The sequence below is a fragment of the Polypterus senegalus genome, chromosome 7 (assembly GCF_016835505.1).
Source record: "Polypterus senegalus isolate Bchr_013 chromosome 7, ASM1683550v1, whole genome shotgun sequence".
NCBI lineage: Eukaryota > Metazoa > Chordata > Cladistia > Polypteriformes > Polypteridae > Polypterus > Polypterus senegalus.
This window is the reverse complement of record NC_053160.1, coordinates 36,771,872-36,799,419: the sequence shown is the minus strand read 5'-3', so window position 1 is coordinate 36,799,419 and position 27,548 is coordinate 36,771,872. Positions and strand designations below refer to the sequence as shown.

General features: G+C 38.1%; 1 protein-coding gene across 4 annotated transcripts in view; it reads right to left on the bottom strand.

The window, feature by feature from the left end:
* Positions 1 to 27,548, bottom strand: part of pdzd2 (PDZ domain containing 2) — a 456,165-nt gene that overhangs the window by 2,501 nt on the left and 426,116 nt on the right. For all 4 annotated transcript variants that reach the window (XM_039758492.1, XM_039758493.1, XM_039758494.1 and 1 more), the window contains 3 exons: positions 26,328 to 26,445; positions 9,100 to 9,198; positions 2,565 to 2,820 (listed from right to left, as the gene is read on the bottom strand). In XM_039758492.1, the coding sequence (XP_039614426.1) occupies positions 2,565 to 2,820; positions 9,100 to 9,198; positions 26,328 to 26,445 (473 nt within the window). The remainder of the gene's footprint in view (positions 1 to 2,564; positions 2,821 to 9,099; positions 9,199 to 26,327; positions 26,446 to 27,548) is intronic.

Below are 27,548 nucleotides of genomic sequence, written 5' to 3'. Positions count from 1 at the left end.
ACTACAACAGACCAGTCAGGCAAATTAATCCTGAGCTGCTTAGTGTACTGAGGTAGTATCACCTAACTCATTGTCAAACTCGTCAAGGTCTATGAATTACAAGAAATGCCATTTTCTAGGATGAGTTCTCAGAAGCTCTGGGCCTTGTAGGAGTTGAAGAGCCTCTAGCATCAGAAGAAGTATGGGATGAGCAATCCTCTCAAGGTAGGTTCACATGAGTGGGTCATATTAGTACTCTGTTGGCAAGTCCATTGGAAGCTCACAAGTTCAATATTTACAGACACAACACTGAACATCTTTGTTCCATGTACAGTATATATTCAAGGGTGTTTTTATGCATTGTCATGTCAAATTTATATTAGATATTCAAACAAGTAGAGCATCACTTGACCTGCAAAAACTACACTACTGTATACAAGAAAAAAGAGCTAAATTAAATGAAATGTATCTATTTATTGAGGGCAAGCAGAGTTATGGAGCTGCCAACATCGCTGGTGGTTACATGATCAAAATGCTTTTCAGCTCATAAAGGAGCAAGACAGCAGCTAAAACACATCTTGGTGGTATTTACAGGCTGTGGTGTCTTAGAGGGGCACCTCTACATTCAAATTAGGGAAGGTGAAATTGGGGACTAAATAAATTTAGGTAGCCAAGTGCAGGTCTGCCTGCTGCCTCTGAGGCATATGGGCTACCACAGCAGTTACTCCAGCGCTCCACCAGTCAGTGCCCGGTCAAACCATTTATGTTGTCTTGAACAAGAAAGGCAAAGTGCAAGAAATGATTAGTGATGATTTTAAACATCCAACTATACATCTTCATTATGGGTTAAATCAGCCTAGTCTTAGCACTGATTAATGGTATAACCTCAACCTGTCTAACTGTAAAAGTTGTGTTAAAAAATTTGCTCCATACTTTCATAGTAACAACTGCATCAAGCATTTCATCTTTTGAATCCATCTTTTGAAATGATGCTCATGAAAAAAACATATTTTAAACTGACAGAATTAAAAATAACAAAGCAGTACTTACAGATTAAGGCAATTTTATATTATGATCAATCTTAAGGCAGTGATGTACAGTAAACAAAGTACAAAGACTTTATAACTGTATTTGAGTAGGTTCTGAGAATCTTTCTACGTTACTTGAGTATATAAATGTTCGGTCTAACTTCACATTTACTTCATATTTTTAAATACAAATGGCTACTTTTACTTGCATACATTTCGCTAGACACATTTGTTACTAAAACATCAAATTAGAAAAGAAACTGTTTGGCCAAGTAAAGCATTGTGTTTATTTGTACAATTATCTGAAATATGTATATAAAGAATCTGGGACGATTTTCACATGTTCACCACCGGTGCTAACACCCAGTCATCTAACACGTCTCAAAGTACAATTTTCTGCAGCCCACAGAACGGGGCAGAGATGGATGTTTGGGGCTGAGGTAGACACTGGTGATGCACAGTCAACAGTCTCAGTTATTCTCAGAGCTGATGCTTCTATGTTCAGACAGTGTCCTCATGGTAGCAACTAGACCTGGTATAGGGCTCGATGTTCATGATTTGTGTCCCTAACTCAGTTATTTCTGCAGCTGATGCTACTGGGTTCAGTTGTTGTCCTCACAGAAGACTGCTGAATGGGGCAGGGTTGATCTGTAGGCTGGAGTGATATCTACTGGTTTGTTCACATGCTGTGGTTCACTCACCTTGTCACATGTGTTGCTCATATATCTTCTCATATTAACCTGGGCCTCACAGCTCCAAAACAGATCACACTCATTGGAAATGCAAAATAAAGCTGAAAGGCCATTCCTCAGAATGTGAAACTTGTCTAGGTAAAGCACTTAATTAAACATTATTTAATGAACAGCAATGCCTTATTAGTGTTTGATTTGATGACAAATTTCATCATTAAATTAATTCTGTCAATTTTCATGAAGTTCAGAGTTGGGAAATGTTGCTGGGACCAGGAAATGCCTAAAAATGTTTTGCATTTAAATTAATTGTAACTAGGTGTTTGTGTTATAAACAATCACTTTATGAAGGGGTTTTCAGGAATGGATTAGCAGAGGAAGAATGTATGTGTCTCCTATTAGCACTCTTCTTAGTGAATTAGGATACTGTCACTCCGATGTTTGCTTACCCTGAATGGCACTTCTTCCAACTGCAGTTTTTGGGTTCATACTTTAGTAAATGTAATATGACTCACAAACAAAATCTCTTTTGTGTGACTTTATAAAATAGAGAGAGAGAGATCATACTTTACTTGTACTTTAATACTTAAATACACTTATTATCAGACACTTTAAAACTTCTACTTAGTAGTTTTCTTACAGGCAAATTTCACCTTTACTTCAATCACTTCCCAGAAAAGTAGTTCTACTTTTACACAAGTGTGGCTGTTGGGTACTTTATACAACACTGTCTTTAGTATATGTTTATTAAATGTAAGTTAAAACTTAGAATAATGGTATACTTGTATCATTAACAAATTCCTAAAATGAACTAATATAAATATACTATGTGAAAATGGCAGGAAAATGTTTTTCAAACCTGCTTTACCTGAAGTCTTTCCTGTCGACTGTGTCAGTCTTGTTCTCAAATTTTCCTCTTCTTGTCCGGACGATGTTGGCAGCGCCTCCATCCATCTTCTAATAACGACTAGCGCCTGTGTTGGCAGTCGGGCCTGGTGCAAGGCTGAAAGAGCATCGCCATGAGAAGATCCTGTCAGGGAAACTCCATTGATTGAGATAATGTGATCTCCTCGCTGAATTGTTCCCTCCAGGCTGGCTGCACCCTTTGAAAACACTCGATGAACCTGAAATAGACGATTTATTTCTTTAAGCCTGAAACATTTCAGCTACTTGTTATGCATGAAGATTACTGATGGACTTAATTAGTAAATTATTTACAGCACTTCAGCAAGTCCTGCCCCACGGATGCTCTACAAAACAAATAATGCCTTGAGCCTGGATCTGAACAAGTAGAGTTTTTGCTTACATACACTCCATTAGCCCTGGATGTTTCCAATGTGAAATAATACATTAAATGAGTGTTTATTTATCACAGCAATGAAATGCTCCTCTGCCTCTGACTTTAAAGAAGGCCCACCACCTTCTACACTTAAGACATGTACACATCAAGGCAATGTTTTGCCTTCATTCTCTCAGAGATCTCTAGTACAGTGTAGTGCATAATGGTCACTACCCACTTTGCTAGGCTTTAGTGGCACAAAAGGTCAGTTAAGATAGCAGATTTAACATGGATGCAGAAGTCCAGCTGCACCCCACCCCCTCCACCAGCACTCCTGAGTAAACGGATAAACTGTAGCTCATACCAATGTTTCATCAGCACTGTACTTCATCTGACAACAAAAGTGTAAATCAGAGTTGAGCTGACACCTTTGCAGAGACTCCTTCAGACAAGAAGGTGCCCAAAAGAACATTCATTTTAGGCTTGTGACCGCAAACTAAGCACTACCTGGATATGATGGACAAAATAAGGCATCTATGAGCAGATTCTGACTGCATAACTAAAAGTGACCTTGATCCAATCATCAGAGGCTACACCTTCCCACAAAAGTAGCTGCATCCATCTCATTTGTATCGCAAAGAAGCAAACAATGCACTCTCCTTGGAGAAATAAAAGCTGACAATCTGCTCTCTTTTGGGGTGAGAAACCACCTACTCATTCCAGAGCAAAGTGTTCACAAACCTTCTTTGGCCTAGAAGCTACACCCCATAGGGCCTTGGAGCTGGACGCCCTCTACTTTTTCTATAATCCACCCTGCCAAGCCTAGCTGTGTGCTAGTGACTGAGCCCAGTCTGAAAAGGAGCCATTACTTCAAGAAAACAACTTCAGCATCTACACTCTTGTGCCAGAAAGAGTAATGCTTTTCTGCATGGGGCCTGTCTGAGGAAAGCACTGTACATCACAGACAAAGGACCATACAGCAACGAGAAATAGTGCACTCAAACACAGGAAGAGTTCTCCACTTGAACCAGGAGCAACTCCGTACAACAGTGGCCATCATCCTTAAAGACTTGGTATCTTAAAACTATTTATCTGTGCCAAAATAAATTAAAACTAAATACCAGTGGAAAGACAACCTCTTCTGTGTTACATGTCTGTCTTGCACTCTGTATTCTATGTCAATATATATGCAGTTATGTTATTTCTACCATTTTAGTGTTTATCAGTGCTTTGGTACCTTGTTTATAGATCTAATTGCTAGAGATCTGCCTGCTAAAGAGAAAGGTAAAGAAAATGAAGTGAGAGCCTTAACTAAATTATTTAATTAAATACTGGCACTGCTGAAAGCAAAACATGTAATTAACTAAGTGATCAATTTATCTTTTCCTACAACAGTCCTCACTATCCTGCAAATTTTCTCCAGTATTTCTGCATAAACCCCTTGATTATTTGAAGGCACAGATGATTGATCGGCGACTTCCAGCAAGCACAACCCACACAGGATCACATTAATCTGTAATAAAATGAATTTTCCTGTCAAGACTACAGAAAAGCTCTTTCAGCTTAGGAAGACTTAGGGCACTGGTGTGTCAGAGGAGTCCAAAATAACAAGAGGCCCTTGCAGTTTGCAGCTTTCCACTTGGGGGTGCATTGATAAATTTGACTCCTGTCTGGACCGTGAGTAATGTTTGAATGTGAAGAACCTACTAACAGTGGCAAATCAATCAAACATACACACGTCAATATTGATGCTACTTCTTTGTACAATGTCTTGTCTTGTCTGTGTTTTAATTTTAACTCTATTTTTAATTTATTATTTGCACTTCATGTTGTTCTGCGGTGGGCTGGCGCCCTGCCCGGGGTTTGTTTCCTGCCTTGCGCCCTGTGTTGGCTGGGATTGGCTCCAGCAGATCCCTGTGACCCTGTAGTTAGGATATAGCGGGTTGGATAATGGATGAATGGATGGACTTCATGTTGTTACACTGTGGACCCTGAGCTTCTATCTGTATGCTTGTATATGGTTGAGATGACAATAAAATTTGCTTTGACTTTGACATAATGTACATAGTGATGGAAAATGCAAAGGAAATAAGCAATGGGGAACATGATTTCAAGTACAGAACAAAAAGTATAGTCTCACAAGGGCTAATACTGCTCACCCACTTAATCCCATTTAGGTTAGGCACACAGAACCTGTACTGGTAACCTGGGGGCACAAGGCAGGAAACAACCTAGGAGATGAAAGCACTCCATCACCGAGTACGTTCACTCACTGCAAGCAAATGAAGACACAACAGCTAATCTGACCTGCTGACCTCCTACATCTTTGGGACATGGGAATGATACTCATAGAGACAAAGGGAGAGCATTCAAACTACACAGAGGCAGTGGGCAGGGGCCTAATGTATAAACGGTGCGTACGCACAAAAATGTTGCATAAGAACTTTTCCACGTTCAAATCGCAATGTATAAAACCTACACTTGGCGTAAAGCCACGCACTTTTCCACGGTACCTCATACCTTGTCGTACGCAAGTTCTCCGCTCGGTTTTGGAAACTGCCGGCACCCAGCATCAAAGCAGTGCTACTATTCCTGTGTGGTTACCCTTTATTTCTTAGAACCACATTTCTGATGTGACTTTATAAATACACTGAAACTAACCGCATATTGTTTATTAGTGTAATGCATCTAATTGTAGATTACCTGTAACAATATAATGGCCCAGGGTATAGCCATAGTATTCCAAATACCATAACTGCTTTAGCGTTGTTAATCTCACTTCACCATCTTCTTCTTTTTCTTCTTTCAGCTGCTCCCTTTAAGGGTTGCCACAGCGGATCATCTTTTTCCATATTACTCTCATTGCACCACTCGGAGTATTTATATCACTGTATCTGAGTGGGGAATCACAGCAGCAGCTGATCGGTATTACAGCATCAAGCCCACGCTGCCTCAGCCACAGCAAAACGTTTCAAAGCCTTTCCTGTACGGACCTCGCACTTCAGAAACAGTTTCATCCCAAGAACTATCCATCCATCCATCCATTTTCCAACCTGCTGAATCCGAACACAGGATCACGGAGGTCTGCTGGAGCCAATCTCAGCCAACACAGGGCACAAGGCAGGAACCAATCCCGAGCAGTGTGCCAACCTACCGCAGGACACACATAAACACACACTAGGGCCAATTTAGAATCGCCAATCCACCTAACCTGCATGTCTTTGGACTGTGGGAGGAAACCCATGCAGACATGGGGAGAACATGCAAACTCCATGCAGGGAGGACCTGGGAAGCGAACCCGGGTCTCCTAACTGCGAGGCAGCAGCGCTACCACTGCACCACCGTGCCGCCCTCTCAAGAACTAAAAAAGCACTAACTCAATTGCTCCTTGTAGAACTGTTTGTACTTATAAGTACAATTACCTCACTGTAAACTTGTGATAGTTATAATATTGCACAACCTGCACCACTTTATAAAGCACGCATTTACATATGATGACAATATTATTTTTAAGATGATGTGCAGCAAAATATGTTGATTATATTATACAGATAAAACTTTAACTTCATTTAAATAATCTGTATTGTTAATAATTAAACATGTGAGGACACGGTGCCGCAGCACTAGCAAGCTCACATATTGTTCCTGCCTTGCGTGCTGTATATTTACTGAGGCTGGCGCGACACTGAAAGGATAGATGAATAGAATAAATAAACACGTACTATATTATGAAGATATTTCAATGTTCCTTAAAAGTTTTGAAGAAGTGTCATTGTAAGCTTACAGATGGCTTAACATCTATTACAGGGCTGATTGTGTGGCAATTGGGCATTTGGGGAAAGAAAAGTAAGGACAGGAATTGCAGGTTAGTACGTTTGAAAAAGACAGTACTGCTACAATAAATTATTTCATCGAAGGTCGCAGCAGCATCTTGTGTGAGACATGAACAATCACTGCGCCATCGTGTTCCCATGTTTAATAACATGCTTTCATTCCAATCATCATGAAATTGATACCACGCATACATCTCATTATTTTAATTATTCAGAGAGCTGTAATATCACGAATGTAATGGATTCTGTGTCCTGTTGGAGAAAGAGAAAGAACGGAAGCATGTAGTGATTCACACACATAGAGCACATAGAAGATCAAATATAAAACAAAGCATTTAACGTGCTACTTTAGTTACGAAGGGATTTGAGAAACTAGTAAATTAAATGAATTTAAGATGAAGTTTATGATGTTCTACTTTAATGACAAAATAAACTACGTGATTAAAGTGGAAATTTTGAGATTAAAGTTGACACTTTGTGCTTTTTTCCTACTGTGTGCCTTTTTTTTTCTCTGTACCCTAATATGCTTTCATATGACACTCAAGACGGTGGGCTACGACTCGCCTTTTCACAGAAACTTTGATATGTGACTTCTTTTTTATTTTGGGCACTGTGCAAATTTGTGAACTAGAGCTTTCGAGTTTCTCCAACACGCTATGTCAGTCGATCAACTTCCTTTTGTTGATTATACCACTGTTTAAATCAACAAATAGTACGTTTTTCTTTGCCTCCACTTGGTATTCGCTGAAATTCTTATATTTTCCCCCATGCTTTTCCTATTGTCTTTTCACAGAACGCTGAGCTTAAGGGCTAGTTATATTGATTTGCATATTCAAAGAGGCGTAACTCTGGGAGGAATTGGAGCGGGACAGAAGGCGCATGCACGAGCGTTAGTTTTCACACTGACCGGGATTTATGGAGCGGAAGAATTTGGAAGTTGGAGTAAGCACAGATTCCTGCATCTGGATTTTTCTGTACGTAAGCACATTTCGGCTTTTGTGCTTACGTCATGTTATAGTGGGAGTTCTACGCACAGCGTTATGCATGAGGCCCCAGGTCTCTGAGGCTGTGCTGCCATAATAATGCACATGATGTGCTCTGTTACAAATACATATAACATAATCCATTTTGAGATAACATATGTTAGGTAAAGGATGTGTCAGAAAAAGTCACTGCACTTTGATTTTTATTTCATTATACTGTATATAGCATAAAGCTAAGTAAACAGAAATATATAGTAGATGACACTTTAAATAAATGTAATTTATCTAATCAATTTGAGGTTAAAAAAAAAGTCACAACAAAAAGTTACACTTCCTTTCACTAAAACAAAGGTAAAGATCAGAGTAGACTTGAGAATAAAAAGGGCTAAAATAACCACAAAATGATAAAATAAACTACAGGCTTTGTCTTTAACTGAACTTAACGGTGGGAGTTTCAATGTTTTCAAAAACCAAGATTTACCAGAAGAAAAGATAAATTAAGAACCCCTAGGTGGAGCCAGAGGTTTGCAGATCACAACACAATTTCAATGTGAAAAATTTGGAAAACAAAGCTTCATGTGGAACAAAGTGCATTTACGGTCTTAAGAACTTTAAGGTAAACTACCGGATATTTACAGTGGATTCACGCTGGACTCGTATGCCAGATTGTTGCTTTTGTTATCTATAAAATATTACAGGCTTGGAAGCTTAGCATATCTTTTTTCACATACTGTATATTTCTGATTAAGAAAAGGACTAGAAATTGTACACCTGCTTGGGGGTCAGAAATGTCAGTACCTTATGAGCTGAGGTGACTTCTAGCATTATCAGTTAAGTGACAGGATAGGTTATTATTAAATAATTACAGTTTTCATACAATATCAGCACAACTTCAAAATCCAGGGTTCAAACCCCAGCCTGTGTCCTGTCTGTGTGAGGTTTTCGTGTTGTCCATGTGTCAAATCTGCAGTTTCCCTACCACATCTCCAATGTTCACGCATGAAGTTAATTTTCTACTCTAAAGTAGCCTGTGTGTGTGACTGTGTGATGGTGTGCACATACTGTAAATATGCCCTGCGGTGGCCTATGGTCCATCAATTGTTAATTCCTGCTTTGTCTCCAATACTGCCAAGGACAGGGTCCAGGCCCAGCAGTCCTGAACACTGTTTGAACACACACAGCTGGATTTTTCTGGCTAATAAAGAAAAGAAAATCAGGTCATAAAAAAAGACGAAGAAAGTTTGCTTTCCTTTTATAGTGTATATTAAATATATGCAACATAAGTACCACTGTGAATAATTTACTTACTGTTATAAACTTTTGCTCCAAGTCAACACCTCCTGCAATGCTGAAACCCAGGCCTGAACCTTCTTCTTTGACCAGAACTACAAAGATTATTTCTTTTCCCTGAATGACAAAATACATATATAATTATTTACCACCAAGAAGTACAGTCAAAAAGAATAAGAAAAAATGCAGATCAAAATACAGAAGAAGAGGCTATGTGCTTTAAGGTTGCACATCAATCTCAGCATTTACAACAGCAAAGTGATTTACTGCAAACAAAAATGTTCTCCTATATCATTGAACCTACTTGCACTTAATAGGTACATAAATGACCTCTAAGATTTAAAAGCAAATATGCATGAGAATACCAGCTTTCCAGAAGATTTCTTTATCATTTGACACAAACTGAGCATAAAATGTAAGGTAAACAAGTCGCACTAAGCCAATGATTGCTTGCCATTACACAATTTGATACCCTCATTTGACTATTTCTGATCATTCCTTATTGTGCCTGGGGGCCACACCAACATAGAACAGAAACTAAAGAGGGAGAGAAATCAATCAATATATCCTTTGTGGAAGGTAGTGCCCAGCTGGGTAATGGCTGTGGCTGCTCGTCGCACCTTACTTTACTTATTTCCTTTCATAGCTCACAAACCATTCATAAACCCATTTCCATCCATGCCTTATTTTTTAATCCTCTTTTCCTAGTCTGGGTTGCAGAAGAAAAAAATAGAAATGTCCTCTGTGAACTTTTGAAACAGTAAAATGCTAGCCAGGAAAACGATCACACTACAGCTTTAAAGATTTATGTACATAAATTTCCACTAAAGGCACACACAACCACAATGCTTATTTTAAAAGCCAGCCTGCCAATTATAAACCATAATCAGCCACAACTGCAGTTTAAAGTGTAAAATTTCATGTTTTTGTATATCTGCTTTCACTAAGTGTGTGTTAGCCTGAACACGACCTTCCAAAGACCCTGTCTGCAAATGCAGACTCACCAATGTGACCTGGAGAGATGGGGTTGGGGTTTACTTCACTTGGCTTCACTTGCTGTGTAGTGTCCAGTGTTTCATTAATTGCGTTGTCTACCAAATGTTGGGCTTCTCCTTCCAGTTTGATTCAATTTTACGCACTGTTAGTTGTTATCTTTTGTGCTTCAATTGTGCTCAAAACCTTCAAATGATACTGAAGTCAATGTAAGGTGGAATTGCAAGGCAGACATCACTAATGGCTCACACAGCCAGTGGAGTTGAGCAAACTACAGGAACAGAAGATTGTGGAGTTCAAAGTTTAGACCTGGCAATTGCAGACATTACATGTTTTGCAATGCAGTATGTATAAAGGGAAATAATGAAGGTAAATAATCTAATCACAGATGTCAAGTTTGTGTCAACAGTAAAACCAATTTTAAACCCTATGATACACTAAGCACTATGAATCAATACTACTCACTCGAACGGTCACATGTGAGATTAATAGTGAGGAAGGATGGATAATTATGGAGTCATGCTATGTTAACCATGGAATCTGTGAACAAAATGTGTTAAAACAGATGGATACCGAATAAACTGTAATATGTACTTATGTGATTCATATATCACAGGAAGATGTATCTCACCAGAGCCAATCGAGGAAAGACACCATATGTAGGACCAGTTAAGCAGCATGTCTATACCAGAAAAGAATCAAGGAGGACAAGGAGAGTTTGGAATATTCATATTGCGGGGATAACAAAATTAATTATCTAAATGCTTCTGTTTTCTACTAACTTTGTTAAAGGACAGATGATTCTGAGTTGATCTGGCAATTAATGCTTATAAAATGGACCCTCAACTCACCTTTCACGCTCACATTAAACACCTCTGTAAGTCTTCCTTCTATCACATCAAGAATATCGCTAAACTCCGACCAACTCTCACCCTGGAAGATGCAGAGAAGCTTGTCCTTGCCTTTGTCTCCTCCAGGCTGGATTACTGTAATGCGCTCCTCATCGGGATTCCTGGCAAGAGTATTCAGAGACTCCAGTATCCTGCCAGGATCCTGATGAAGGTGCGAAAAGCATGACCATATCACCCTAATCCTGAAAAACCTTCACTGGCTCCCTGTTCCACTCAGAATTGAGTTCAAGGTCGTTCTCCTCACCCATCAGTGCATCTATGGACATGCCCCCCTTTACTTACAGGAACTCCTTACCCCTCATACATCCTCACGCACTCTCCGCTCTGTACACACTAACACTCTTCAAGTCCCTAGAACCAAGCTTCGCAGTATGGGTGATAGGGCTTTTTCATCTGTGGCGCCGAGACTGTGGAACGCCCTCCCTGACTACCTGAGAGCCCCACAGTCGACTGATGTTTTTAAACAGAATCTAAAAACTCATCTTTTTTGAAAGATATTTTGTTAAAGTATACATAGATTTTCTTGTTTTATTATTTTTGTTTTTACTCTGTAGCACTTTGAGATTTCAAAAATATGAAGTGCAATATAAATAAAACATTATTATTATTAAATGAGCTATATGACTATGTGCCTTAGTAAACAGCTTATTCATCCACTTGATGCATTCTGGGCATATGATCTCAAGACATATCATTGTCCTTTCAGCATGTTTATTCCTTGCCAAGTGCGATGTAATTGTCTCTGCTGCCCGTTTTCTGGTTAATGGAGCTCTGTGTTACCTAACATCGTCATCTCAGATGACTTCCGCTAAAATGCAAAGGAGCAAAACAAAAAAGCAGCATGTCTGTTAAGTTTGATTCATTGTGCTTGTAAGAATAATAATACACTTTATTTATATAGCACCTTTCCCATGCTCAGAGGGCTGTCAATTATTTCAGTTGCAAGAATTAAAATTAGGGCGCAGTTTGTTTGCTTTTTTCATTTTTTTTTTTTAATTTAAGAGTTTTTATATATTGTTGCTAAATATTAAAAATATCTACATGCTAAAATATTATTAAAAACTAGCAAAAGTAGTGGCTGCTACCTGGGTATATCTGCATAATGGGTTAAGGAATGAAAGCAAATATGTTTTTTTTTTTTTGGCCTTTTTGTCATTTCTGGCTATCCCATCCACCACCTGCACTACCTCTCTGATCAGTATCAGTTTCTCTGCTTTTTTGGTATAGGAATCCATATTTGCGGTAGCTCCGTGCTGGGTAGGAACAACGAATGCTACTTCTTCGTATTTCCTGGTTTAGTGAGGTTTCATGAATATATGTTTAACCATAAATTGATAAAAGAGGCGTGTTGAATAATTGAATCAATGGACTACAGTAGAGTGGGCTGGGGTGAATTATGCTTCACTGACATCACTACAGATCTCCATAATATTACAAGAGACAACACCATTGGTGATATTCCATAATACTATAAAGATGATCCAAAGTTGAATCATGTAATGTTGTTTTAAAGTTGCTACAAATCATGACACTGTATTGGTATGAAAAGCCTAAAATTTTAAGTGTCTCATCATTAACATTAGCTTGAATAAACGTTTACCATCAAGAAACAGTTAAACTTAGTAATTCTGTCTTCTTTCTACACAGAACCGTGAATTGGGATGAGCTAAAAAAAATTGCATTTCATTCTGACTTGCCTCTATTGCACTTACGAATGGCATGCAGATGTATGACAGTGCTGGTTTTGTAAAATATATGAGGTTCTGTTTTAAAAAAAATTTGTGTCATCAGTTAATTTCAGAGATATTGTCACATGAATACAGTGCAATGAAATTTGTATATGCCTGTTTGGCCAAGGCAGCATACCATAACCGTTCTGGTTTAGCAGCTAAATTCAAGCTCCGTTACTTATTCATAATATAACATCACAGACCAATAGGTAGTGCTGAGTGGAATAGCAAAGTTTCCTTTCACATACAGTTTTTGCAAAACTAACTGAAAAGAGTGTTTTGGAGCTTCAAAATGTTGGTTGGGGGGGGTAGATTCAAAGACAAAATTGCTCTGGAAGGGTTTGGCAACAATATATAAACCTTTTAGACCCACTTATTTCTTAAATAAGTGTCTAGATGAAAATAAACAGGGAAAAACTTCTCTTTTGGAAATTCAACATGGCTAAACACAACCCACGATGAGACAAAAAGATGCCCTCGTAGCCAAAAGCTGTAAACCAGTGAAGTAATAAAACTGCTACCCAAGTTAGTGGACCTGCGGTCTTTGATGACATTCAGCTTCACAACTGTAGTCCTTGCATCAGCATTTTAGGAATGCCCCCTCCTTTAAAATCTCGCTCCACAATATTCCATGTAGGCTATAATTTAAGTTCAACCAATGACAATACAAATATAAAATGGTTCAGCCGTTTTTGCATGATTAATAAACAGATTATGACTTTATATATAGTGGATATAGGAAGTATTTAGACCCTTTCACTTTCTGCAAACTTTATTGTGCTGTAGATCTCATTTTAAATGGATATATTTCTCATTTTCACACATCAATCTATACTAAATAACCCATAATGACAATGTTAAAACATGTTTTTCAGAAAGGTCTGCAAATATATTAAAATTCAAAAAGTGAAATCTCTAATTTCTATATGTATCTAGAACCTTTGCTGTGCACTCTAAATTGTGGTCTTCCTGGTTGTTTTAATTATCTTTGAGATGTGTCTAGAATAAGTCCACCTGTAGCAAATTAAATAGAAATGATTTTATAATTCACCCATATCATTGGTAATTGATTGGATATTATTAAGAAAGGCACAGACCTGTGTATAGAAGGCCCCACAATTTACACTGCATGTCAGGACTAAAACTAAGCCATGAAATCCTAAGATGTCTCGATATACATCTGTGAAAAACTGTTGTGATGCAAGATCAGGCAAGTGTATAAAACCATTTCTAGAATTTTAGTTATGAAATGGAAGTTTGGAACCACCAGGACTCTATTCCTAGAGTTAGCCATCCGGCCAAACTGATTAACTGTGCAAGAAAGATATTGGTCAGGGAGGTGGCCAAGAAAACAATGGTCACAACTAACAGAACTTCACAAGTCATCTGCTGAGATGGGATAACTTGTCAGAAGGACAGACATCTCTGCAGCACTCCATAATCAGGAATTTATGGTGGAGTGGCTTGATGGAAGCCACTCTTGATTAAAAGTCAGATGACAACCTGCTTCAAATTTGTAAAATTACAATTTAGGGGACCATGTGAGCATAAGGAAAAAGGTTATCTGGTCTGATGAAGCAAAAACTGAAGTGTTTGGGTAATTAGAAGAAGTATGTCCAGCAAAAACCAGGAACTGCTCATCACCTGCTTAACATCATGCTATGGGGTTACTTCTCAGATGCAGGGACAGGAAGCCTGGTCAAAATTAAAAGAAGATAAATTAAGTCAAACAGAGAGACATCCTTGAAGAAAACCTACTCCACAAAGTAGGCAACCTCCAATTAGGGTGATGGTTCACCTTTCAGCATGACAATGACCCAAAGCATACAGTCAAGACAATACTGAATTGGTTTTTGGGCACATCATCCTATAGAACATCCAGGGAGAGATCTGAAAATGGTTGTTTACAGACACTCTCCATCCAATCTAACGGAGCATGAGAGGATTTTCAAGGAAGAATGAGATAATCTGCCTAAATCCAGTTGTGCAAAGCATGACAGACTTACTCAAGGAGCTGTAATTGCTTCCAAAGGGGCTTCTACATAGTACTGAATTTAGGGTTTAAAAAAAACCTAAAGGATTGAGAGATTTCAGGTTTTGATTTTTAATAATATGCAAATCTTTCTGAAAAACCATTTACATTTTGTCACCATGGGTAATGGAGTGCATAATGATGGGCAAAATGGCAAATTTATTTATTCAAAATTAAATCTACAACACAGTGAAGTGTGCTGAAAGTAAAGGGGGTCTGAAAGTTTTTGAATGGACTGAAGATAATGTGTTTACATGTACTCAGTATCGGCTGTAAAAAATGATATTGGTGCTAAAAAAACAACTTACTGTGTATTATTAATTACTGATTGAAACAAAAGTTCTGCAGAATGTTGCCAATCTAAGGTCAAGTGAGGTGCATACTCAAGTTAAGAGAGGCCGTGTCCAGGCTTTGCTTTAAATTGCAGGAAGTTTAATGCATTGTTAAGTAATCTGATAAGGGTCACCTCTGAGGTCTTGTAGGATATGGCTACACAAACTTTACAGTTTATCCTAATCAGAAACACACACACACACTTTTATGATCTTCAAGACTAAAGAATAGTTCAGAGAAATGGACTGTGTTTATGTGTGACACAATACTTTATGTTTAAACTATAAACATATACTGTATTATCTTGAATAAGCTACTTGGTTTGTTCACGTGGATACTGTACAACAAGAACTATATTGAGGTGTTCACTGTTTGTAGTGGCCACATATGTAAGAAATACTCTTGAGAAATCTAGTTTTCACATTTTATTTTTTATCAAGACACACAAAGCATTAAGGATGACAAATACCTATTAAACTGGATCGCCTTGACTTCTATAGTTCCCATTAATTGCTTGAGGTATTGGTTTAAGGACCACCCAGCAGGCTCTGCTTTTTAATGGTTAGCACTTCAGTCAAAACTGGACTTGAGCTAACAAAAACATTGGCAGTTAAAGAGTAAAACAGGAAGACATGAATGATCTAAGCACATCATTTAGAGAATCCAACAGTAGGAATGGAAAATCTCATAACACATGGAGTAATTTATATGAGCCTGAAATGATGGTTACGGCTTTTCTCTCATTTTATAACTCCAAGGAGATCCCACCTCTCTAATCTGTGTCTTTGAAAGCTCATCTCCTGCTCTCTTTCAAACACAAGCGCTGCCTACACCAGTCCCGCTCCAAGTTGGCAGATAGACAATACTTGAGTGCACTGACCACATGAAGTGCTGGCACATGCAATAAAATGAGGAGCGGTTTTTAGCAGGCTAGACAACTCAAGAAAGTGAGAAAAAAGAAAAACTAAAACACATAACAGCAGAGTTTCCCACAGTGACCCACCATGTCAGCAGGTTTATGCTGCCAAAACAACCTTAAAACTACTGAAAACATACCTCTAGCTGTCAGCAGAATTTAAACTTGATCTCCGACACATGAAAGACTGCATTACAGTCTGAAAAATCATCAGGCCTCTTTTGAAGCACATAAGCTTCTTGTTGATTCTGCAAACTGGGGTGGATTGCCCTCTGCATGTGTTAGTTTATAAATCCGCTTAATTTGTTAGACGCAACAACTGTAAGTTAGCCAATCACCTATAGAAGACAGAAGTGCTCTCCACTTAAGTTATTAAAATCCAATCCAGGTTCGGTCGCCATTTCCCAGCAGTAGATGATACAAGGCAGAATCCTGGATGGGATGCCAATCCATGGCTGAGTACAGAATCATACCTGGCCAATTTGAAGATGGTTCCAACTGTGTTATTAGGTACCAACCACACTGGGTTGTGTGTTTTGGAAATGTCCCTTTTAGATTAACATTACTGATTAACATTTGGATACATTTGGTTTTTAATGTAATTCTTAATCCTCTAATAACATTATTTGGAGAAACATATTACAGGATTTTATTGCTTACTGAACAACTTCTTGTGGTACCTGACATAAGTCTGTTTTCACTTAATGTAACACAATGGAAAAAAGCCATTTAACATAAAATTTGAAGGAAAAAAAAAACAACATGCAAGGAACTGTTCAAAAGTCAGTTAAAATGCGGTTGACATTTCGTTACTGTTGTTCCTAAGAAACTCGCAGAATCACTGCTAACCTTTGGAATGTCTGCTTTTTACTTTCTCATATACAAAGTACAGGGAAAGTATTGTAATTGTCCAAAAATTAGAACTCGAGATTTTGATGAATTGACGTTTAGACCTCCCCTAGTCCGAAAATACAATTTTTGGAAATATATCCGTGTGTCTATCTGTCTGTGTGTGTGTGTATGTAAATACGATAACTTGAGTATGCTTTGAGTTAGATCAACCAAATTTTGCATACAGATATTAGGTACAAAACATAGATTTCTATCAACTTTTGAGCTATTTCTGCTAACTAGAAGTGGTAATTTTTTATTCATGCAGCTGCAGAGTCTGATTTATTCAACTTTTCTTTTATAATAATTGTTCAATATATTATTAATTTGATTTGTTGTTGATGGTTCTTTAATGTACATAATATAAAAATAAAATCATTGTCATGCAGTTTATTCCTCAAATATCCATCCCCATATCTAAGTATACGAGAAAGGCTAGGGGAGACCACTCCCGATTTTTGAGTAAGTACTTCATATTGTGTACTTTGTTTTTAAGATTGTGACATCAAATCTGAATAGGATGTATCATTATGTATCACATTCCTTTATGTGATTCATTCACTGTAATACAATTTATAAAATCAATAAAAGAGGAAAACTAGGAGAACATGCAACCTCTGTACAGAGAGTGTTACATTTCAAAGACACTTTTGACAACAGAGAAGTAAACTGTTATGAAAAGGCTGCATCCAAAACGACACAAAAAATGTAAAGGAAGTCTCGACATGTCTGTAATAGTTACTGTATAAGTTGGTTTTTTAGGATTTGTTGAGTGTTGCTACTGCACAAATAACCTCTTACAGGTTTGCCTGGGTAACATCAATAACAACTTTTAACATCAATAATTATTTTTACTATGGTAACAAAGGCAACTTCTTTTACAGAAACTGTTCTTAACTGTTAGCTTTCAAAAGCTAAAGGCTTTTTTCAGTCTTTACCATAAGTAGCCATTTAGATGGAGGAAGATAAACACAGTCATTTATATTTAATGGACTGTAGCTACATTCTTCCAATACCCTTAACTTAATGCTGATTTATAAGGTTTTTCTGGCATATCATAAGAAAAAAAGAAAGAATAGGCAGCTAAGATGGAAAGACTGAATTCTATTTGATCTTTAATCCAATTTGCAGATTTAACCCATTTTGCATGTGCAAGCTGATTATCATCTCCTTCATTTAAGAAGGAGGCACAGAGCAGCACAAGCACAAACAATACAAAGGAAACCTTTTAGACCACTGAAAGCTTATTCATTTGTTTTTTTAAACCCACTGGTTCCCACTAAAACACTTAAGCAGAAGCAGGATGCTGGAGGTCAGAACACTGATCTGTTTGACCCACAAAATGCTGAAAACCTATCCAGGAGAAGCTTTGGAGCACTCCATGGACAGGACATGCATCTAAATAAGAACTGGGGGACTTGGTTTGAACAATCACTGGTCCTACAGATAAATGGATGGCAACAGTGTCTGACTCCATTGAGGTTGCCTAGGAATTTTAGTTCTGGCAAAAAGCCCTGCTAGAAGGAACAATAATTTCATGGGCCTTTGGCTGACCTGTAAATGCTTATTGAAGATGTCAATTCGACACTGGAAATACTTCTAAGTCAGACTTTAAGAGGGCCTCCAGCCTTCAGCCTGGATGAGTTGGGGGTGAATTGAAGACAAGGGCTCACCTAATCGAATGGAGAAGAGAAAAGGCTGGAGGAGTAAGAAGCCAACAAGGGAAGACATTAATAAGTGCTATTAAGGGCCCAAATTTAGGAAAGCGGGTCTTAGAGGGACACTTTTTTTGTTCTTTCCATTTGTGTTCACCCTTTGTCCACATCCTTCCATTATGCCCTTCCTTGTACTATGCATTTTCTCTCTCTATAAACATTTTGTTAAAGATTTTGATTTGTTTAGTTATGTTATGAGTTTGGGGCTGCTTCCAAGTGACACCAAGAAGACTTACACCCTGTATGTTATGAAATCAGATTATGGATGTGAAAAGGTCTGATCTGAACTGTCGAGTCCTACTTTTATATCAACTAAAGCTAAAACCTTAATAAAGAGTTTGTAAGGTGATCTCCAACTTGAGGTACTGGCATCTGTAAATTGGTCTGGCATGACTTAAGGTGCCTTGCAAAGGACTGGCATCCAGTTTCTGACATGGGCTTGATGCTGGTAGAATAGGCTGAGTCCCTTTACGTCCCTTAATGGAAAAATGTGAGTTTAGAAAATGGAAGGGTGAATGCATGAGTACCAATGTACTGATGTTTACAGTGATGATCAATGAGAGTTCAAGTGTGTCCAGGATTTCTATTACTATGACACCATTTATAAATGCGATGTTAATTAATGTTTTATACATTCTGACTTATAAATGAAAAAAGTCTGAAGATTAACTTAAATGATTCTTTCTTTGTTAACAGCATGTCTTGTACTCCCACAGTACTTTAAATTACTATTATTAGTATATTATTATAATTATGCCTGCAACTCCCAAGTTAAAGTTTGAACAAGTGCCATAAAACAAGTTAAGAATCTCATTTTTACAGTGTTGCAGCGCAGTCAGGAAAAGCCCTGGCACCATACCAACATCAGATTAACTAAGACTGTAGGCTGTGTGACCGAGTGATGGAGGGGCAGCCATCAAGCCTCAGCTATACAGTTAAACCACGCTGTTGGCTGCTGTAAGCTTCACCCTTGTGTTTCAGTTTTATAAAGATACAAACTGTGTGGTGCTGCACAATCATTCTGAAAGAGTGCTGGCAGTATAAAGAAATATAAAGTGTGAAGACTGACTGAGCAACTCATTGTACATTGTCTACTTAAAATAACTGCTTATAAAATTTAAACTTCATCAGTAGAAAACTTAAAAGAGTGTATAATTATATTTTCAGCAGCTAAGAAGCCATTGATGACACTGATGGCAGCAATCAATATCTTTGTAAAATAATGCAATTATTGAAAGAAAAAGTTTGGGCAACCTTGTTAATAGTCATTATTTTCCTGTATAAATCGTTGGTTGTTACGATAAAAAATGTCAGTTAAATATATCATATAGGAGACACACACAGTGATATTTGAGAAGTGAAATGAAGTTTCTTGGATTTACAGAAAGTGTGCAATAATTGTTCAAACAAAATCAGGCAGGTGCATAAATTTGGGCACCGTTGTCATTTTATTGATTCCAAAACTTTTAGAACTAATTATTGGAACTCAAATTGGCTTGGTAAGCTCAGTGACCCCTGACCTACATACACAGGTGAATCCTATAATGAGAAAGAGTATTTAAGGGGGTCAATTGTAAGTTTCCCTCCTCCTTTAATGTTCTCTGAAGAGTAGCAACATGGGGGTCACAAAACAACTCTCAAATGACCTGAAGACAAAGATTGTTCACCATCATGGTTTAGGGGAAGGATACAGAAAGCTGTCCCAGAGATTTAAGCTGTCTGTTTCCACAGTTAGGAACATATTGAGGAAATGGAAGACCACAGGCTCAGTTCAAGTTAAGGCTTGAAGTGGCAGACCAAGAAAGATTTTGGATAGACAGAAGACGAATGGTGAGAACAGTCAGAGTCAACCCACAGACCAGCACCAAAGACCTACAACATCATCTTGCAGCAGATGGAGTCACTGTGCATTGTTCAACCATTCGGCGCACTTTACACAAGGAGATGCTGTATGCGAGAGTGATGCAGAGGAAGCCTTTTCTCCACCCACAGCACAAACAGAGCCGCTTGAGGTATGCTCAAGCACATTTGGACAAGCCAGCTTCATTTTGGAATAAGGTGCTGTGGACTGATGAAACTAAAATTGAGTTATTTGGGCATAACAAGGGTGTTATGCATGGAGGAAAAAGAACACAGCATTCCAAGAAAAACACCTGCTACCTACAGTAAAATATGGTGGTGGTTCCATCATGCTGTGGGGCTGTGTGGCCAGTGCAGGGACTGGGAATCTTGTCAAAGTTGAGGGACGCATGGATTCCACTCAGTATCAGCAGATTCTGGAGACCAATGTCCAGGAATCAGTGACAAAGCTGAAGCTGCGCCGGGGCTGGATCTTTCAACAAGACCCGAAACACTGCTCAAAATCCACTAAGGCATTAATGCAGAGGAACAAGTACAACGTTCTGGAATGGCCATCTCAGTCCCCAGACCTGAATATAATTGAAAATCTGTGGTGTGAGTTAAAGAGAGCTGTCCATGATCGGAAGCCATCAAACCTGAATGAACTAGAGATGTTTTGTAAAGAGGAATGGTCCAAAATACCTTCAACCACAATCCAGACTCTCATTGGAACCTACAGGAAGCGTTTAGAGGCTGTAATTTCTGCAAAAGGCGGATCTACTAAATATTGATTTCATTTCTTTTTTGTGGTGCCCAAATTTATGCACCTGCCTGATTTTGTTTGAACAATTATTGCACACTTTCTGTAAATCCAATAAACTTCATTTCACTTCTCAAATATCACTGTGTGTGTCTCCTATATGATATATTTAACTGACATTTTTTATCGTAACAACCAACGATTTATACTGGAAAATAATGACTATTAACAAGGTTGCCCAAACTTTTGCATCCCACTGTATGTTTCCGAGACAATCATTATTGGGAAATACTGCAATGCAATTTTTTGAGTGTTAGAAATAATCTTTTGTACACAGACACATTGACACAGGTAATTTCTATCAATCAAACGGAGGAATGAAACATTCAGTTACTTTGTTCATTTTCATTTTTACAAGGAGCTCAGTCAATGTTGATGTACTTTATGAAGAGAGCACACTAACACAAGATTCATTACAAAGTAACTAAAAATGCAACTCAGTTTTGTGGTATTTTATTCTAACTAAAATACATTAAGATTTTAAATGCTAACATAAATATTAAAAAACAGACATAGCTACATATCATAATCTCTGCATATTTTCCCCCAGCAAAAACTTGCTTTTGGCAGTAACTCCAGTATATCTATAACAATAGATGCAGTATTTCTATGGCTATGAAAGGAAAAAGTTACCATCTCTCAGTAAAAAGCACTTTATGATTATAATTAAATAAATGTTTTTTTTTTTTTCCTACCAATCAAACTGATCCCCGGAACAGGATGAGATTTTTATGAAACTGTTTTAGATGGAAAATATTTAACCTATAATGAAATTTTAATGTTTTATGAAAATGTATTTCAAGCTAGAAATCTGAAAATGTATCAGTCTGTTTGCCAAGTGACTAGTCATGTCTGCTCTGTTCCACTGCTTCAATGCAAAGGTATGTAATTGTGGGAAATGAATAAAAGTTAGCCAAGTGAAATGGCCACAGTTCTACTGCTGCTGCTTCTTAGTCTTTAAGACTTCCACAATGCTTTTTCAATTTTATCAAGAAATAATGAGATAAATTTAAAAGAAATACAAGTCCAAAAAGAAAATTTGGGATTCTATATGTCTTTTGACTCATGTGATCTTTTTAATGAATGATGCTAGTAAGTCAAAATACTAAATATACAACCTCTCACGTAATACACACAGTGCACTGACCAGGGACCATCCTATGCATCAAAAAGTTGACCCTGGGACCCTCTAGTTAGCTTATTGGCCCATCCAATTTTACAGTAAGCTTTCTGAATGGAAGACAAAATTGCAGAGAGAATGAAAGAAACAAAGTATATGGCAAACACCTTCGACCTACAATAAATAGACAAAACGAGACAACTGTACTTTTATTTTTTCTTAGCATACTATACCATTTTTTTCAAGTTTCCGTGACATCTGTGTGTAAACTTTGTTTACAGACTTAAGTTTCCAAACTGCAATCAGCAAATGTTTACAATATGACAAACAGAAGATGACCATTACATGGAAATACAAATGTGCTAAAATGCATGAACCAAATGAGCTGCCACATTTCAAGGGTGGCTCCAGGAATCTATGAAGAAAAGGGTACTAGAAATAAAACAGGAACCTGTCTTAGCCTTGTCCCAGGTGATAGTGGAAAAACATATTTCAATGTATTTATAAGGACCCAACAACTACACCTGAACATGAAAAAATCAACCACCCTAAGAGAAGATGGCTACACAAAAACCCTATCAATGTTGGTAGTCCATCCACATAAAATAGGCAAATACATGGAATATATTGATAAAGGAGGTTGGGAGCATGCGCTGATTACAGCTCGTTGCCGCACCAACTACACGATGAATCACCCGGATTGGGATCCAAGTTCAGCCATGCAATGGGTGACACCTCAGCACCACACTGAACAGTGTGATGTATTTTATAGTGGCTGGAATACCAATCCTGCATTCACCACTCAAGATTTCCCTATAAGTTGGACGACCTGCTTGTAGGTCTGGATGCTGATTACAGTCATGCCCCAGGATGGAGGAATCACAGGTTAAAGACCTTGTTCAAGGACCCAGCGGAGTAGAGTCACTTCTGACATTTTATGGGATTCGAACTGGCAACCTTACAATTGCCAGCACAGATTCCTATCCTCAGAGCCACTACTCTGCACATATTGATGAAGGCAGGCAGGAAAAATAAAATAAAGAATTAATCATTATGAATACTTTCTTTAATTAGAAGAAACCCACCAAGAGGGATTAACCAGGCCACCCTGCCCCGACAACTTAATCTGACTCTCTTGGAGAATTCTCAGATGCTCCCAGACCAGCAAGAGATCCGATTTCTTCAACATGTTCTAGGATTGTCCCTCAGACTTCTTTTAGTAAGTGGAAGGTGCCCAGAGGAAACCCTAACAATATGTGCCCAAACCACTTCAACTGGATTCTTTAGATCCAGAGAAGCAGCTGTCCTGATGTTCTGTAGCTGTACATATATCCTCTTGTAGTTCCAAGCTTTACACAAAGTTCAAAAGAATACCTTTCTTAACACCTTAAAAAACCATCACCAGCAACTGTGATGACAAGCAAGTTATAAAATGTATGGATGGCATAACATTCAGGAGCATTCGAGGGATGTGAAGGCACTGTAATCAATGGACTGGGTTAGTAGGTAGGCTCTACAACCTTCTCAATTCACTTTAGGTTTGCTATCTCACCAGATATAGTAAAAGGCTGACAACAGACCTGGACAGGACTGTGGTTCATCAAAGGGAGCATTTTCTCTCTGACCAGGGACAATCATATGCATCAAAAAGTTGGGTGCTTTCTTAGATACACACATACACACACACACACACACAAACAACAGTGACAAAATGGTCATTGGCAATTATTATAAAACACTTTTGCAATTAATCCATTCTTGGCATGATTATGTCTGGCTGTTTCAGTTTTCATGAAATGAAACTTGCAAAGAGATTAATGGCAAATATTAGAAAATAACATAAGTGAAAAGTGAACTTTAAGCGACAGACCATTATGGATGTCAGGTGAATGTGGCAGCCTGATGGTAAATTATAGGGTAACCAGATTTTCAAAGTTCCTAACCTAGACAATTGTATAGCATTAATGCCCATGAATAAAGCCCATCCTCATTTGTTTAATGCTTGCTTTAACTCATCATCACCAGAGAGGGGTTAGGGCACAGTTAAAAAACACACTTTCACAAATGAACACATAAGATTCTTCACAGCGGTTGATGTGGAAACTGATTTGGAAACAAATAAATGGCAGTACATCCTGTTTTTTCTTCTTCTTGGTCATCCTTGCGATGCTGTTCAAATTTAACACTAATTCTTAATAAAGCGGGGGTTCCCCTTAAGAGTTTTATACAAGCTGTATATTGTGAGGATGTTTGTTTTGGTGGAGCAATGTTTTATTAGATGGGCAGTCTGTTACAACCAGGACATTCTGATATTCTACAGTTATCGGGATGCATAGCCTGAAATTGGGACTGTCCCTGTCACTGGGACGTCTGGTCACCCTAGTAAATTATAGAGTCAGTGAAATAGTAAATAATGATGATATGCAGATAATGGAGATGTGAGGTTGGTTTAGTGTGAGGTAAATACTGAGTAAATGTTTATTTGTATTTACATAGTTAAGATTGTATTTCTGATACACTTGATTAACCATGAGCAAAGCCAGGAAACATAGCTAGTGTGTACCATATACAGTATACACTCACTGGCCATTTTACTAGATACACCATGCTAGTACTGAGTTGAACCACCTTTAGCCTTCAGAACTGCCATAATTCTTCACTGCACAGATTCAACAAGGTGCTGGAAACATTCCTCAGGGATTTTGGTTCATATTGACATGACTGCATCACACAGTTGCTGCAGATTTGTCACCTCAAACATCCATGATGCAAATCTTACATTCCACAACATTCCAAAGGAGCTCTATTAGATTGACATCTGGTGACTGTGGAGGCCATTTGAGTGCAGTGAACTAATTGTCAAGTTCAAGAAACTAGTCTGAGATTATCTAAGCTTTGTGACATGGCACGTTAACCTGCTGAGAGTAGCCATCAGAAGACGGGTACACAGTAGTCATAAAGGGATGGACATGGTCAGCAACAATACTCAGGAAGGCTGTGGCATTTAAATGATGGTCAATTGGTACTAAGGGGCCCAAAGTGTGCTAACAAAATATTGCCACCATTACACCACCAGCCTGAACCACTGATACAAGGCAGGATGGATCCATGCTTTCTTGTTCTTGTTGCCAGATTATGAACCTACCATCTGAATGTCGCAGCAGAAATCGAGACTCATCAGACCAGGCAACAATTTTTCAATCTTCTATTATTCAATTTTGGTGAGCCTATGCGAAATGTAGCGTCTGTTGCCTGTTCTTAGCTGACAAGAGTGGCCCTGGTGTGGTTTGATGTGGTATACCTTCAGAGATGCTCTTCCTTATACCTTAGTTGTAACGAGTGGCTATTTGAATTACTGTTGCCTTTCTATCAGCTCAAACCAGTCAGGGCATTTTCCTCTGACCTCTCGCATTCACAAGACATTTTCACCCAGACAAAATATTTTCCCCTTTTTCGGACCATTCTCTGTAAGCCCTAGAAATGGATGTGTGTGAAAATCCCAATAGATGAGCAGTTTTTTGAAATATTCAGACCAGCCCATCTGGCAACAACTACTATGCGACATTCAGAGTCACTTAAATCACCCTTCCTTCCCATTCTGATGCTCAGTTTGAACTTCAGCAGGTCATCTTGACAATGCCTACTGGCCTAAATGCATTGAGTTATTGGTCATGTGACTGGCCGATTAGCTATTTGGATTAAGAAGCAATTAAGCAGGTGTACCTAATAAAGTGGCTGGTGAGCATGTGTGTCTTTGTGTGTGCGTATATACATGCATCCATCCAGTGTCACAAACATAAACATACACAAAATATTTACAATCTAAACATAGTTAAAAATATATAAATATAAGTGTAATGGCTGCGCATGCCTCAATGAAACTGGCCTAGCCTTGCGACACATTCATGCAGTGTCCTAGTATGGGAGCAGCATACACTGACTTTACCTCAGACAGAGCCTTGGCTTCCGCGATTAGTGATTCCACATTTGCTTTAGACATCAAAAAGGTCAAAACACTCTGAAGTCTGCTTTGATCAAGTGTGGAAAATGATAATTCGATAAGACTGGAGGGAAAAGAGAGGAAAATGTACATAAGATAAAGATTAGTCAATAAATGTAGAACATTTATTATAACATTCAAACTAAAAGGGCCAACAATGTGGTAAATTAGAAACATAAGCCAAAAACAGTATCTTACTCAAACGGGCTAGATTCTTGTAGTGTACTCGTAATGGTGAATTTTTAATGCATGGATTTTTTTTATGTTCATCTCTAGTATTTACTGTATGTAAATTATGTATCTGCTTTAAGGTAATTTACATACAAATTTTGCAACTAATTTGCAATGTTCTGACCAGAGTATATTATTTAGGCTGACAATGGAGGATCATTCCGAGTTTCCCTTTTTCTTGCATAATAATTCTGACTCAAGACCGGATGATTTTCAAGATGCTACTTTTGACCAAACTTGTACAGTATACAGTTCAAGTGCTATATGAATGAGTCAGACTAACATTCTGTTAAGACTAAACATTCAGCACATAAATCAAAATATGACAAGTACAATAAGCAAATATTGATAAATTATAACCAAAACTTTCTAAGATTTACCATGAAAACAATTTCCAGTTTCTATCCACTAAAACACTATTTAAGTAAACAAGGGCTCCTGCATTGCTGCACTCCTAGCAGAAACTATGGTGTGAAGAGGAGCTTTCAGTTCACGAGTGATAAGCTATGTGTTTACACTGTCACGCATGCAAGCCAAGGGAGTGGCTTATTCACTTTGAGCAGGTGAGGAAGACAGGAAAAGATGATGATGTGACACAGTCGTTTATCAATTCCCGTTTTCTCTTCCATAGAACCGAGGAAGAATTTTCATGCAAACTATAATGTCACTTCTGCCCATCAGTGTGCACTCTGCCCATTATGATCCAGTCCCTATATATACCAAAGTTATATTGGAAGTCAATGTTCATTTTGGACCCTAACATAGAAGAGGACTGACCTTCGTACCTGACAGCCTGAGAAACCAATATTTTGAGGGCTAAGGTCCTATACCTTCCTTTTCTTTATTTTATTTTTGATTTTTTCCCTTATTTAAATGGCACTTCAGCCTTGGTGGCCCAACTCACTGCTCAACCACATCAAGGGCAACCCACTGACC